General features: G+C 63.7%; 3 gene segments (V, D, J or C); all 3 read right to left on the bottom strand.

Annotated features, from left to right (window-relative positions):
- LOC132417612 (immunoglobulin alpha-2 heavy chain-like) overlaps positions 1 to 14,459 on the bottom strand; it is a 159,891-nt gene that overhangs the window by 28,140 nt on the left and 117,292 nt on the right.
- LOC132421216 (immunoglobulin heavy constant epsilon-like) overlaps positions 1 to 14,459 on the bottom strand; it is a 47,523-nt gene that overhangs the window by 21,272 nt on the left and 11,792 nt on the right. Inside the window, 2 exon segments of the C gene segment in view lie at positions 12,323 to 12,383; positions 12,829 to 12,970. Of these exon segments, the coding sequence occupies positions 12,323 to 12,383; positions 12,829 to 12,970 (203 nt within the window).
- On the bottom strand, positions 6,894 to 10,335 carry LOC138413992 (Ig gamma chain C region-like). The segment is given in 5 exon segments: positions 6,894 to 7,365; positions 7,450 to 7,779; positions 7,915 to 7,959; positions 8,291 to 8,584; positions 10,254 to 10,335. Coding segments are annotated over 5 exon segments (1,086 nt in total).

Raw genomic sequence — 14,459 nt, 5'->3', positions numbered from 1 at the left:
GGCAGGGTGTCCTCTCAGACAGGGGCTTCAATGGTAGGATTGTGACAGTGACCCCCGACTCTTCATTGTGAGTATGAAAGGAGAGGAAGTCTCTGCGAGGGTCAGAGTCATAGACCCACTCAGCTGGGCCGTGTGTTCGGACATTAGTCCGGGCATTGCTGTGAAGGTATTTTGTAGATGTGGTTAACATCGACAGCCAGTGGGCTCCAAGTAAATGAGATGACCCTGCATGATGCGGGCGGGCCTCATCCAACCAGGGAAGGACTTAACAAAACTGAGACTTCCTGGAGAGGAAGGAATTCTGCCTCAAGACAGCAGCACCTACTCCCGCCTGAGCTTCCAGCGCGCTGGGCTGCCCCACAGATTCCAGAAGTGCCAGGCAGCCCCGCACAAACATGAGAGCCAGTTCCTTGAAAGAAATCTTGTTGTCTCTATATGTCGATATATGTATGTCCTCTATATCCATGTCTATCTTTAGCTGAATTTTAGCTCTATCTATAGATGTACATATGTACATATATAGCTATATCATATGTCTGTATGTATTATCCATCATCTATCTATCTATCTATCCATCATCTATCTATCATCTATCTATCTATATCTATCTGTCATCTATGTTCTATTGGTTCTGTTTCTCTTGAGAACCCTGACTAATAGTCTCTGAAAACCCTGTAAAAGTCAGGACACCGTGTGCACATCACATGTGGTTATTACATTTGTGCTTGTTGTTGAGTTTACTTCACTCAGTGGCATTTGAGGGTGGCTGTATCAGCCAGATTTCACTAGGGTGCACTGTGACCACAGCCCCCAGGTGAACAGGCTGCGACGTCAGGGTCTATTTCTCTCTCGCTGCCGCGTTGGCTGCAGTTTGTCTGGGCTTCTCTGTTCGGAATCCAGGACAAAGGAGCAGGTGCCTTCTGGAACTTGCCAACGTCAGGGCAGAGGGACGGAGCAGTGGTGGTCTGCACAGTGGACAGAAGCACAGAGGGTGGGCCGTGAGTGGTGGGGACAGTCATCGACGTACCCCCAGGATGAAGACACACTTGGGGAGCCCAGAGCCAGCTGCCTGACGGCTGGTACGCCACCTCGTCCTGTGCACTGTGCCCTCCTGGGTCTGTCTGTATCACTCACGCTGCCGGCCCCTTGCCTGGTCTCGCTGTCCCCACACCTGGCTGTGGGCGAGCTCTACAGCCCCCACTGGCCTCTCCCCGGGCCTGGCCCTCTGCAGCCTGCATTTGAAAAGACCCTAGGGGTGGCAGTGGGGGGTTGTCACCCAGCCCCAAGTCAGACTGATGCTGTGACCAACTCCTCCACCTATGGCCCCCAGCCCCGGCCCCAGCCCCTGCCCACATCCGTGCCGGGTGGGGCCGGGGCCGGGCAGGCCCTGTCTGTGACTTTGCAATGGTGATCCCAGCCTGGAGAGCAGCCTGACGGATCCACAGGGATGACAGCGAGACGGGTGCCCAGGCTGGTCCCTCCCTCGTGCTGCGACTCAGCCACGTCTGGGGGTGCCCGTAAGAGCCTCTTTGGGGAGGCCAGGCTGCTCTCCCCGTGCCCTCCCCCACAGGCTGACTGTCCCTGTGACTCTGGGCGGGCCTGGTGACGTGGCAGCAGCAGTGCCAGGAGCCCGTGGACTGGGACAGAGCCCAGCAGAGTTCCACACGACCCCCGGCCCTGGCCTGGCCCGTCCCCAGGCCCGCCCCCAGGCCCGCCCCATGCAAGCTGAGAACACGTGGGGGCGTCAGCAGCACGCGTGCGCCAGGGGTCTCACGTGCCTACGCCCCACGGTGGCGGGTACTTCCCGCATCTCACCAGCCCTGCCGCTGCTCTGCCAGCCCACCTGGGTCCTGGGGTGGGGGCCACCTGGCCAGGGGTTTCCTGTCTCAGTTCGTCCGGCTGTCCAACGAGGCACCACACATGTATGGAGGGCAGACACTTGCCCTCACTGCTCTGGGGGCTTGAAGTCCAAGGCCACGGAGCCGGCAGATTCGGTGTCTGGTGAGGGCCGCTTCCTGGTTCACAGATGGCGTCTCCCTGCTGTGTCCTACCATAGAGAAGGACTGAAGCTCTATAGGGTCCCTACAGGGACACTAATCCCATCACAAGGGATCACCCTGATGACCTCATCAACTCCCCAAAGCCCACTCCTAATGGCATCATATTAGAGGCTTAGGGCTTCAGTGTATGAATTTTGGGGGAGATATTCAGTCCGGGTGTTCTCCCGGACACTGCTGTGCACCCCTCGGCCATCCTGTTTGCCGCCCCTCCCGGCCTCCCCGTTTGGTGCAGGGACCGCTGAGCGATGCAGTCCCTTCCCTGCATACCATTCTCTCTGTCTCTGCCTCTGTCTGTCTCTGTCCCCCCACAGGAAGCTGCACCGGCACATTGGACGGCCTTGGGGTGCAGCGTCCCTGCTGAGCAGACTCCGGCTGCCGGTCTGGGGGGCTGTCCTGCTAGTCCCCTCGCCCTGAAAGGCTGCAACAAACACAAGTGTGGCTTCCAGCAGCCCAAGGCTGCGTCCCCGGGATGAGCCAGCCCCCTGAAACGCCGGCCTGAGGGCGCCCAGCACGGCCAGCACCCGACCCAGACCCCGGCCCACTGTTTTGGAGGTTTTACTGAGAAGGGCTGACAGCTGTGGATCCCGACTCTGCCCTCTGGGAGGGGTGTGTCTCCTCTGAGGTGGAATCACCAGGGGGGATGGGTCCCTGGTCTCCGTGAGGGCGGAGTCCTGACCCATCCCTGCATCCTTGCCGGCCGGCGGGCACAGCGGCCTCATCGCCTCTGCACGGCCACCCTTCCTGGTCCCTCACCAGAGCCCCTGGAGCCCCACTCCTGCTTCTGCTGTGACACACTGGTCACCTCTGTGCAGCCAGCTGAGCTCAGTGCCACCTGACCCCCTCCCCTCCTGCGGTCCTTCTCACTGCCGTCTGTCCTGAGCGGTGAGCCAGGTCTGGCTCTGCTCCCCTTTGGCAGCCCCTCCCCACCGCTGCCCCTCCTGGCCTGGGGTCCTGGCGTCCCCCCGGTCCTCCTTTCTCGCACCCAGCTCGGCTGTTTTGGGCTGAATTGTGTCCCCAAATTCCAGCTTTGAAGCCCGGACTCCCAGGACCTCAGAATGTAACTGTATTTGGAGATGGGGTCTGTAAAGATGTGGTGATGTAAACTGGGGTCTCTAGGGTGGGTCCTAATCCAGTCTGCCTGGCGTCCTTAAAAGAGGAGGACATTAGGACAGAGACACGCACAGAGGGACGACCACGTGAGGACACGGAGAAGACGGCGTCTACGCGGCACGGAGCCAGGCCTCGGGAGAAGCCAGCCCTGCACCTCCAGGATCTGGGATTCCAGCCTCCAGGGTGTCAGACAGTGACGTCTGTGGTCAAAGGCCCCCTGTGGTGTCTGTTACAGCCGCCTGTGCAGACACACCCAACACGTGCGGCTTCCCCATGGCTCCCCCAGGCCCCTGGCTCGCCCCTGCACCCACAGGCCAGGTGGGAACCCCAGGCTTGGGTGGTGGCATGGGGGAGACTGGCTGTGGATTTCCCGAGGGTAGGCGGCGTGTCAACCCAGGGAGACTTCTCAGCGAGCTAGGCGACTGTAAAGAACGCTTTATTGTCGTAACAAAATGAAGACACAGCGAAGAGCATTGACGGGCCCCATGTTCAGAAAGGAGAAAAGCCTCCCGAGCTGCGATCACGGGGCCCTTCTCTCCAGTCCGGGAGCAGCTCCACCACACGCGCATGCTGACTGCGCTTTTCCGCAGAGACCGGAGAGCTGGTACCGGGCCCTGAGGCGGGGGCCTGGGGTCCGAGGCTGGCCCTACGTGGGTCGCGTCTCTCACCCCCACCCCGGTGCAGGCGGAGCTCCTGCTGTACGTGCCTCAGGCCTTTGGCTGCAGGATGGGCTGGCCGCGTCTTCTGCCCTCTTTTCCGGGAGCCCCTCCAGCTCAGCCCGCGGGGCACCAGGTCAACAGCGTGCTCCCCGGGAGGCCGGTCTGGCTGGACCTCACCGCCTCCCGCGCTGGGGCTCCTGCAGCGGCCTCGGGCCCAGGCCTTGCTCTGAGCAGCGTCCTCGGTGGAGGTGACCTGAGGGACCGTTAGCGGCACCTGCAGAAGCTCTCCTGCTGGGAGAGGCGGGCGGCTCCCCTCCAGCATCTGGCACAGGCCCTCCTCCCGGGGACCCTGCGTCTGGAGCTCTGCCGGGACAAGATGCAGGGGCCAGGCCCTGTGCAGAGGCCCAGACGCCGGCCTCCTCCTCCTGTTCGAGGGGGACCCCCACGCCGACCCGGGCGTTCCCGGTGGTCCCTGGCGTCCCGGAGGTGTCCTGCGGGGACATCAGCTCAGGCTGGGCATCACCTGCGGTCCCCTCGGGTCTGTGAGTGGGGTGGGGGGCAGGTTGTGGTGGCCACGAGGCCAGAGGCCGGGGGTGCAGGTGAGGGTGCTCGTGAGCTCAGAGGCTGGCGAGGTCAGCGGGCGGAGGAGAGGCCTGGCGCAGGCTGAGCGGTACAGGGGGGTAGACGTGGTCCTATAGGTCAGGGGCAGCCCAGGACGCAGCCCGTAGCGAGCGCTAGGCACCCTGTCCGATCATGTTCCTGTAGTCGGGGACAATCGTCCGCTTCAGCTCCACCACCGACGAGAAGATCCACTTCACCTGAGGGGCAGCGGGAGTGAGCACAGGCTGGAAACCACCCGGGCCGCCCCGCAGGGCCTGTCCCCATTCCCTGGGCCGACGGACAGCGAGGAGTTCCGGGGGGACAGGAGGCCATGATGGGGACAGTGTGGGAGAGTGAGGGACAGGGAGGGACAGTGAGGGACAGTAGGGGACAGTGATGGACAGTGAGGGACAGTGAGGGGACAGTGAGGGACAGTGAGGGAGAGTGAGGGCCCGTGAGGGAGAGTGAGGGAGAGTGAGGGCCCGTTAGGGACAGTGAGGGACAGTGAGGGGACAGTGAAGAACAGTGAGGGACAGTGAGGGCCCGTGGGGGCAGTGAAGGACAGTGAGGGACTGTGAGGGGACTGTGAGGGGACAGTGAGGGACTGTGAGGGGACAGTGAGGGACCGTGAGGGACCGTGAGGGATAGTGAAGGACAGTGAGGGGACAGTGAGGGATAGTGAGGGACAGTGAGGGGCCATGAGGGACAGTGAAGGACAGTGAGGGACAGTCAGGGAAGGTGAAGGGTCTGTGAGGGGACTGTGAGGGGACAGTGAGGGTCTGTGAGGGGACAGTGAGGGGACTTGAGGGACAGTGAGGGCCCGTGAGGGACAGTGAGGGACAGTGAGGGACTGTGAGGGGACAGTGAGGGGACTTGAGGGACAGTGAGGGGCAGTGAGGGGACAGTGAGGGGCAGTGAAGGACAGTGAGGGTCTGTGAGGGGACAGTGAGGGGACTTGAGGGACAGTGAGGGGCCGGGGGCCAGGAGGAGACACAGTGGGGACAGCGAGGGCGCCGCGGGGCCGGCCCGCCCACCTTGAAGAGCGTCACGGTGGCGCTGTAGCACACGCTGAGCAGGAAGAGGGTGATGAAGATGGAGATGGTCGTCCACAGCCCGTCCAGCTCCCCGTCTTGGGCATCAGCACAGGTCTCCTCCTCTAGCAGCAGCTCTGCACAGGGAGGGTGGGGTCAGTGCTGTGCCTGCCCCCGGGGGCAGGGCTGGGCTCATGGGGCCTCGCAGCGCGGCTCCCAGTGTGGCGCGGTGGTGGCGGGATGCCCCGGTGGGCCGGGCCAGAGGCACCTGAGGACAGCCGCTGAGCACCGGCCCCAGCCCCCCATTCCTCCAGCCTGGGCCCCCGTCTCGGCCTGGCCAGTGGGTCCTGCTCCCTCCCCTGTGCTGTGCGCTGAGCTGGGGCGCTTGCGGGGAGGGTGCCCGGACCCCCCGCAGGACAGTGGCTCAGGCCCCGGCCGCCTCTCCCGCTGGGGGCCAGACCCGGAGGGCGGGAGTGTCAGCAGAGCGTGTGGGCTGTGGGCCCTGGCCCAGGGAAGGGGCAGCACAGTGCTGGTCTCTGTCCCGTGGGCGTTGGAGGGTGGGGACCAGCCTGGGGTCTACGGTGAGGGCCCATGAGACCCAGCTCTGTGGTCGGGTGTGCGTCTGTGCGGCTGCCCTGTGGGAGGGCCCGTGTGCAAGGCCCGCGTGTGTGCACGCATGTGGGTGTTGTGGTGGGTGCACTGCACACGTGTGTGCGCGGGCAGGTGAGTGCATGTGGATGAAGGCGGTGGTGTGCCGGCTGGTGTGGCTCAGTGGGGGGCTTGTTTTCAATGGCTCTGGGCTCAGTGTCCACGGGTGCGTATGGAGGGTCCCTCCCTGGGCACTCAGGGCTGCTTGCCTCTGCCCCTTGTGGGCACAGGGATGCGTGTCCCCACGAGTGCACAGGCCTGGCCCCTGGCAGGGACAAGCAGGGCAGAGCCACCTGGCCTGAGGGGCGGGGGTCCTGATCTCCCGTGCCTGACAGTGCAGCAGGGCCGTCCCCCCACCCCGGGCTGTGTGTGGCCCCCGTGAGGGCAGAGAGCCAGCACGCGGACTCTGGAGCCGGGGACAGGAATGTGGGGACGAGGACGGCCAGTGTCCCACAGCTTGGGCTGGAACAGGGGCGGGAAGAAGTGGGCACTCATTCTCCTGAGGGTCTCTGGTGGGCTTCTCCCATTCCGGGCACACACTCCAGCCCCAGCAGCTGCGGGGTGGAGGGCGGCCGGAGCAGCTGTCCCCTCCGGGAGGGGCCCTCCCCGGCCTCGGGCAGCCCCCAAGCGGCCTGCGCAGGCCCGCACACTTGGGTCCGGCCCTGAGGGGGTCAGCTCTCCCGCACTGGTGGTGACAAACTGTGACCCAGCGCCGGGCCCCCCCTGCCCCATGCAGGCCCGCGTGCCCCAGGGCTCTGCTCGGAAAGAACCATGACAGCGTTGCGGGTCCCAGGGCGGCGCTGGGCGCTTTATTTCATGGCGCCCGGGAGGCATGTACACAGGGCTGGGGCTCAGGCGTCCTCGCTGGACCCTGAGAGCCCAAGGGGAGGGAGGGCTCGCTGGGGCAACAACGCCGTGGGGCTCATTTACCCGAAGACTGGGTGATGGACTTCTGCGTGTTGTGATTGCGTAGAGCCTCGTGCAACACTACACACGTGTAGGTGTCTCCCCGCTGCCAGCTCTTCTTGTCCGCCCTGAGCTTGCTGTACAGGAAGAAGGACCCGTTGGCCTCCAGCTGGGGTGGGGTCGTGCCATAGTTGCCCTCTGGCTCCGGCTGCCCGTTTCTCTGCCACTCCACGTCGATGTCGCTCGGGTAGAAGTCGGTGACCATGCAGGTTATGCTGACGCTGACCGAGTTCTTGGCCAGCTCTTCCTGCGCTGGGCCCAGTACGTACACCTGCGGCTCCCGGGGCTGCCCTGTGGGGAGAGGTATGGCTGTTAGCATGATGGTCACTGCTCTTGGCCCCCAGGGACCCTCCTGCGCCCGTCCACCTGACCCACCTTTGGCCTTGGAGATGGTCCTCACGATGGGGGCCGGGAGGCCTTTGTTGTTGACCTTGCACTTGAACTCCTTTCCCTTCAGCCAGTCCTGGTGCTGGATGGGCAGGGTGCTGACCACACGGTAGGTGCTGTTGAACTGCTGCTCCCTTGGCTTTGTCTTGGCCGTGTGCACCTCTACATCGTCCACATACCAGGAGAACTGGACATCGGTGTCCTCCTTGCTCACATCCACCACCATGCAGGAGACTTCCGGTTTTCGGGACATTGTGAGGGTGTCCCTGGGTTTCGGGGGGAAGATGAAGACGGACGGTCCTCCTGGGAGCTCACAGGCTGGTCGGGGAGACATGGTGGGGGGTCAGCCCCTGGGTGGACCCCCTCTTGGGCACCCATCCATCCCTCCCCCCCAGTGCCACGGTTGGTCAAGGTCAACCTCCAAGGGGTGGAGGGTGAGGCCGGCTGACTTACGTGGACATTTGGGACACCTGGAACAGGGGTTTGGGCCGTTGATTTCTGCAGAGAACAGACTGGAGGTTACCGGGGTTGGGGACGGCCTGGCGCTGGGCTTAGGGCAGGGGCAGGTTTTGGCAGGTGAGACCTGTGCCCACTCTGTGGCCCCAGGGGCTGGGGGAGGCGTCCAGCCTGTGCCCACCCTGGACCTGGTGGAAACGCCCAGAGGACCCCCTCCCTGAGCCTGGGAGGCCTTCAGGTGAGGGAGAGAGACAGGCCTCCCGTGACACCCTGGGTGGGATTCACCATCCCTGGTGTGTGGTCCGTTCAGGTGGGAGGGCTGACCCCGGGCCTGTCTCGTAGTGGACACCCTCCCTGCGGCCCGTCCTCTCACCGATGCGCTTGTCCACCTTGGTGCTGCTGGCCGGGTGGGCTACGTTGCAGGTGAAGGTCTTGCCGGACGAGGTGCTGGCAGGCACGGTCACAGTGCTGCTGAGAGAGTACAGCCCCGAGGACCCTCGGACGGATGGGAAGGTGTGCACGCTGCTGGGTAGGATGCCCGAGTTCCAGGTCACGGTCACTGGCTCAGGGATGTAGCGCGAGACCAGGCAGCCCACGACCACTGTGGCACTAGGTGTGTCGCCACAGCTGGGAGACAGAGCGTAGACTTCCGGGGCCGTGGCGGAAGCTGTGAGAGAGGAGGCCGTGTGACTGCCAGGGCCTCACCCCTGCGAGGGTCCAGGCAGGGCATCAGGTGTCCAGGCCTGGGGCACCGTTGAGCCCAGAGACTATGTGCTTCCAGAGAGTCTGAAGAGATGCGGCCTGGCATGGTCTCTGCCACTGCGGTTCTCTGCCTTCGCAGCTGTGGGTCCTGGACTCAGCAGCCCAGTCAGGGCTGGGTGACCACCTGGATTAAAGTCCCAGGGGCCCCAGTCCTCCTGTGGGTGTCTGGTCTGATCAGGCCCCCGGTCTGAGCCCTGACCAGTGGCTACTGCTCCCTGAGCCCACTGCCCTGCTCTGCTCCTGTCCCCTTGTCCTGGCCTGCTCTTTGCCACCCAGGGCCTGTGTGTTCTGGATCACTCTGCCCATTGGCATCCCCGGGAGCCTTGCACTGCCCCTCGCCATTTTCAGGGTGCTGGCACCCCAAGCCCCATTCCCCGGCTGGACCTGTCCCCTCTGACCCTGCTCTGCGCAGCCCAGACCTGCAGCCCCTTCGGAGCCCTGAAGGGCCCTTCCTACGCCCTCAGCCAGGTCCACTGCCCTGTCAACCCCACCTCGCTTTGGCACGTCGTACCCTCCTGTCTCAAGCCCCAACAGGCGCCTGGAAAACTGGGGACCTTGGGCCCATGAATTGCAGCCCATCAGGTCCCCGCAGTCATGCCCCTGCCCCTTCAGCCTCAGAGACCTTCCCTCCCATGGTCCTCTCTCCACCCGGCCTTGCCGTCCGCCTGGCCCCTCCCACCAGACCAAAGCACCTTTAACTCAGGCCCTCGTCCCCTGACCCCAGGGCTCGTGGGCAGCCCCTGCCCTCGCAGCCCCCTGCTGCCCTGCACAACCCCGCCTGCTCCCCTGAGTTCTTGGGGTAGCCCCCTGCGCCCGGCCTTACCAGCCCCCTGAGCTCCAGCGGAAAGGCTGCTCTCCTTTCTCAGGGCACTCAGGTTCCCCTCCTCTAGATGCTCCCTCACCTGCCTCCACCCCTCATCCTGGCCCCTCAGCTGAGCCCGGGCTTCCTGTCCATCGAGTGTCTAGCCTCTGCCCATCTGAGCTCCGGTTCACCGTCTCAGGCCTGAGTCGTCCCTGCCCTTGCGTCCCTTCTCTCCTGCCCTGGGCCCTCCGCACACCCCAGGGGGGCCCCCAGCCCGCTCTCCTGTAGGACTCCCTGCTCTGCCCCCACTGCCAGCTGCCCTGCGTCCTGCCCTGCCAGTCCCCTAGGCTCAGGTCTCTGGGCTCAGCTCAGGGATGCTGTACCCTCATGTCATCTGCTCAACTGGCGTCGGACTGCCTACTGTCCCTGGAGCATTGGGCCCACAGCACCAACGGTCCCTGCACCCTATGACACTTGCCTACTCACCTGCTCACCCCAGTACCTGGTCTGCTGAGGTCCTGGGCAGGTCCCTGTCCTCCCAAACCCCTGCTCACCTGCACAAGCTCTGCTGCTCCCCCAAAAGTCCCGGGACAGCCCCCCACACTCCCAACTCTGTGCTCACCTGCACAGTGCCACCTGCTCCCTCTAAGCTCCCAGGCAGCACCCTGCCATCACAGCCCTCTGCTCACCTGCCCAAGCTCTACCTGCTCCCCAAAGCTCCCAGGGCAGTCCCATCCCCTCCCAGTCTCCTGTTCACCTGCACAAGGCGTACCTGCTACCCCAAAGCTCCTGGGGCAGCCCCTTACCCTTCCACCCACCATGCTCAGCTGCAGAAACTCTACCTGCTCCCTCATGCTCTTGGGCAGCCCACTGCCCTCCCAGACCCAGGCTCACCTGCATTAGCGTTACCTGCTCCGCCAAGGCTCCTGGGAAGCCCCCTACACTCCCAGCCCCGTGTTCACCTGCACAAGCTCTACCTGCTCCCCAGAACCCCGGAGGCAGCCCCTGGCGCCCTGCCCTCCAGCCCCAGGCTCTCCTACACTAGCTCTACCTGGTTCCCCAAAGCTCCCAGGCAGCCCCCTGTGCTCCAAGGCCCACGCTCACCTGCACAAGCTCCACCTGCTCCCCCAACGTTCCCAGGGAGCCCCCAGCTCTCCCAGCCCCAGGCTCACCTGCACAAGCTCTACCTGCTCCCCAAAAGTTCCCAGGCGGCCCCCTGCCCTCCCAGCCCCAGGCTCACCTGCACAAGCTCTACCTGCTCCCCAAAAGTTCCCAGGCGGCCCCCTGCCCTCCCAGCCCCAGGCTCACCTGCACAAGCTCTACCTGCTCCCCCAAAGCTCCCAGGCAGCCCCTTGTCCTCCCAGACCCAGGCTCACCTGCATTAGCTCTACCTGCTCCCCCAACGTTTCCAGGGAGCCCCCAGCCCTCCCAGCTCCAGGCTCACCTGCACAAGCTCTATCTGCTCCCCCAAAACTCCCTGGCAGCCCCCTGCCCTTCCAGCTCCAGGCTCACCTGCACAAGCTCTACCTGGTTCCCCAAAGCTCCCAGGCAGCCCCCTGCCCTCCCAGCCCCAGGCTCACCTGCACAAGCTCTACCTGCTCCCCCAAAACTCCCGGGCAGCCCCCTGTCCTCCCTGCCCCAGGTCACCTACACTAGCTCTACCTGCTCCCCCAAAGCTCCCAGGCAACCCCCTGCCCTCCCTGCCCCAGGTTCACCTACACTAGCTCTACCTGCTCCCCAAAAGCTCCCAGGCAGGGCGCTGCCCTCCCAGGCTCAGGTCACCTACACTAGCTCTACCTGCTCCCCCAATGTTCCCAGGGAGCCCCCTGTCCTCCCAGCCCCCTGCTCACTTGTTGCCTCCCTGCCACTTGTCCCTGGAGCTCTGGCCCTCAGCACCCCTGCCCCTCTGGCCCATCCCCGAGCCCTCACCCTAGTGCAGCTTCCCTCCTGCCTCCTTTCGTTCCCAGGGCTGAGCTCTGTTCCCTGGAGTCGCTAGGTGCCCACCCTGTGTTCAACCCCTCTCCCCTGGCAGAGCCCCTGTCGCACCGTGGGCCCCTCCCAGAGGAGCTCCTGGCCTTCCGAGCTTCACCCTCTTTCTCCCACCACCCCGGCATCCTGCTCTGGTCGTTTCTCCCTCCAGTTGCCGGGTCACCTGCCCTCTGCCTCCCCGCTCCCGGCCCCCAGCCCCTGCTCCTGGCCCTCAGGCCCTGGCTTCCCCTGCCCCTTTGTAGCCTGTGCAGCTGCGTGCTCAGCCCCTCCCCTGTGCGGCCAGCTCGGGGCACACAGGAGCCCAGGCCAGCCCTGCCTGCTGTGCTCCCGGCGCTCCCGCTGTCCTGGGTCCCGGCCCCAGCCCAGAGCCCACCGCCACCCTGCCTGCCACTGCCCTGAGACTCAAGCCGGCCCCACTGTCCTGGACCGGACCCTCAGCCCCCCGCCATGGGGGGGGGCTTTCCTTCCCCTGTGCTAGCCAGCGTCCTCCCTCTGTCCTCGCTCAGAGCCACCTGTCCATCCTGGCCTCGTCCTCAGCCCCAGCCCAGCCCTGTGCCTGCAGTACATCTGGCTGAGCGAAGCCCTGAGGCTCCCGTCCCCCAGCCCATCACGGTCCTCGAAGGCCAAGCAGCCCCACCGAGCTCTGCCGCCCCTGTGTTTCCAGCCCTGTTGGTGTGGACACGCCCCTGCCTGGGCTCCCTAGTCCCTGCCCTGGGCAGCACGTGAGCCCTGGGCAGCCCGCCTTCCCCGTGCCCGCTGGGCTGCTCCCGCCGCTCTGTGGGTCCCCGAGGCCAGTCTTCCCTCCGTGGCTCCATTCCACTGCCTGCCCTGGTCCTCTCAGACCCCACTCACCAAGGCTTGGGTGGCTGGCCTCGCTCCCCTGCAGCCCAGGGCTCCACGCCCCCTGCCTGCTCTGGCCCCAGGCAGATGTGGCTCTTCAGGGCTGTGCTCTGTGTCTGCAGCCCGGCTTCCTAGGACTGGTAACCAGTTCCTGGAAGTGTGAACTCCTTGCCCACAACCCTGCAAATATTAAGAAGTGGATTGAAACCGTGTGGCACGACTTGCTTCCTGAAGTTCCCTTTTCTTCTGGGTGGTTTCTGTCTCAGAGGGCCTGGGGGAGTCCAGATGCAGCCGGAGTGTCTCTTGTGGGTGTGTGGGGTGTGGTGGACCCAGGGGACAGGGTGCGCACCCCAGCTGTCGTGGCTTTCCACCTTCTGCAGGGATTGTGTTTGGTTTGCCCACCGCAGCCCTCGCTTGAGCCCTCTGGGTGTCCCTACCCTGGTGGGCACCTCTCCTGACCCTGGAGAGTGTGTGGTTGGGCGCAGCCTGCAGCCCAGCCCCTGCCTCGTCCTGCCTACCTGCCGGGATGACCTCCCCTCCAGACCTCTGTCTTCCACCTCTTCCCTCCTCCTCTCCGTGGCTCCATCCGTGGGCCTTGATATCTGACCAAAGGCCAGTGTAACGTGCACGGTCAGCGGGCAGTTGTTATTCCGGCCACAGCTGTTCCCCGGGGGACAGAGTTCACGATGGTCACTGGGGCCCGAAAATGGCCCTCTAGGTGAGAGAGAGCGTGCAGCCTGTCCACTGCTGTGTGTGGGCTGAGACTGGTCGTCCCATCTTTGGGGGACACTGACCCTCATACCCTGTGGGCGCCCCCTGGGCTGTCCCGTACCTTCAGCCTTAGTCTGGGATTGGGGATCCTGAGAGACACTGTAGCCCCCAACCCGGAAGTGCCATGGGTGGAGGTCTTGTTCTCGGAGAGACAGCAGTGAGCGGTCCTGAGGCGGGAACTTAGTTCCCTGCCCAGGAATCGAACCCGGGTATCCTGGATGAAAGCCAGGAATCCTAGCTGCTAGACCACCAGGGGCCGGAGGCTAGAAGGTAAGTTGCCCTGGCTCTTGCCCTGTTTGAAAGCAAGAATGTTTCAAGGAGGCAAAAACTAAAAAGCAGGTATAAAGTTTCTTATTAGAAGCACAGCACAACATGTGGGCTAGAGAAGTAGCTTATTGAAGACAGGAGGAGGCAGAAATACTCACCTGGAGAGAGAGGGTGTGGGCGTCCTCCCTCATGAGAAGTGAAGGGGTGCTCGGCTCGTCTGTACAGAGCAGCTCTCCCGGATCTCTGTCTTCCTCTGGCCCATTACCTCGCCTCTTTACCCACATCTGACCTGCCCTAGGGCCCTCCTGACAAGTCTATATCTTTTTGACAAGAAAGATTCCAACGCGGGCTTCCCTGGTGGCGCAGTGGTTGAGAGTCCGCCTGCCGATGCAGCGGACGTGGGTTCGTGCCCTGGTCTGGGAAGATCCCACATGCCGCGGAGCGGCTGGGCCCGTGAGCCATGGCCGCTGAGCCTGCGCGTCCGGAGCCTGTGCCCCGCAACGGGAGAGGGCACAACAGTGAAAGGCCCGTGTACCGTAAAAAAAAAAAAAAGATTCCAATGCAAAGGCTAGCGGGAAGTTTGACAACACATTATGGGCTGGCACGCCCTCCCTTTTTGACCCCCGAGGAGGCTTCCTGCGCATGTGCAGTCGGGGAGCTTTCCCTGACCTCAGGAGCGATAGACGTGGTCGTCTTATCTCTTTACTCCAGCAGGGCTCAGCTCCTGCCACTGACTTTGTCCTTGGAGTGTCAGGGAAAACAGAGCTCCAGTTTCCTCTGCTGGCACGCTCCAGCGACTCAGCCCAGGGGCCCATCTGCCTCTTACCCCAAATCTCCCCTGAGAGACGTGAACCACGTGATATTTTATTGGGAAGATGAAGGGTGAACGTCTGTCTTCTGCAGCTTCTTCAGGCTGGCATGGGGCTCGCAGATGCCACCTAGCTGGGGGTCATGGAGCTCTTGCTCCATTCTTTTTCTTTTTTTTTGCAGGGAAGCCCAGAGCTCCGTTTTGTTAAGGGACCCCAGGGTGACTTCTGTTGTTATTTTGGCAGGACCTGTTCTGAGGAGTGGCTGGAATCTTTGCATTATTGTCATCTTGTCTAGAAGACTG

The sequence above is a fragment of the Delphinus delphis genome, chromosome 2, assembly GCF_949987515.2.
Source record: "Delphinus delphis chromosome 2, mDelDel1.2, whole genome shotgun sequence".
NCBI classification, from domain to species: Eukaryota; Metazoa; Chordata; class Mammalia; order Artiodactyla; family Delphinidae; genus Delphinus; species Delphinus delphis.
The sequence above is the reverse complement of the archived record's forward strand: the minus strand, read 5'-3'. Positions and strand labels throughout refer to the sequence as shown.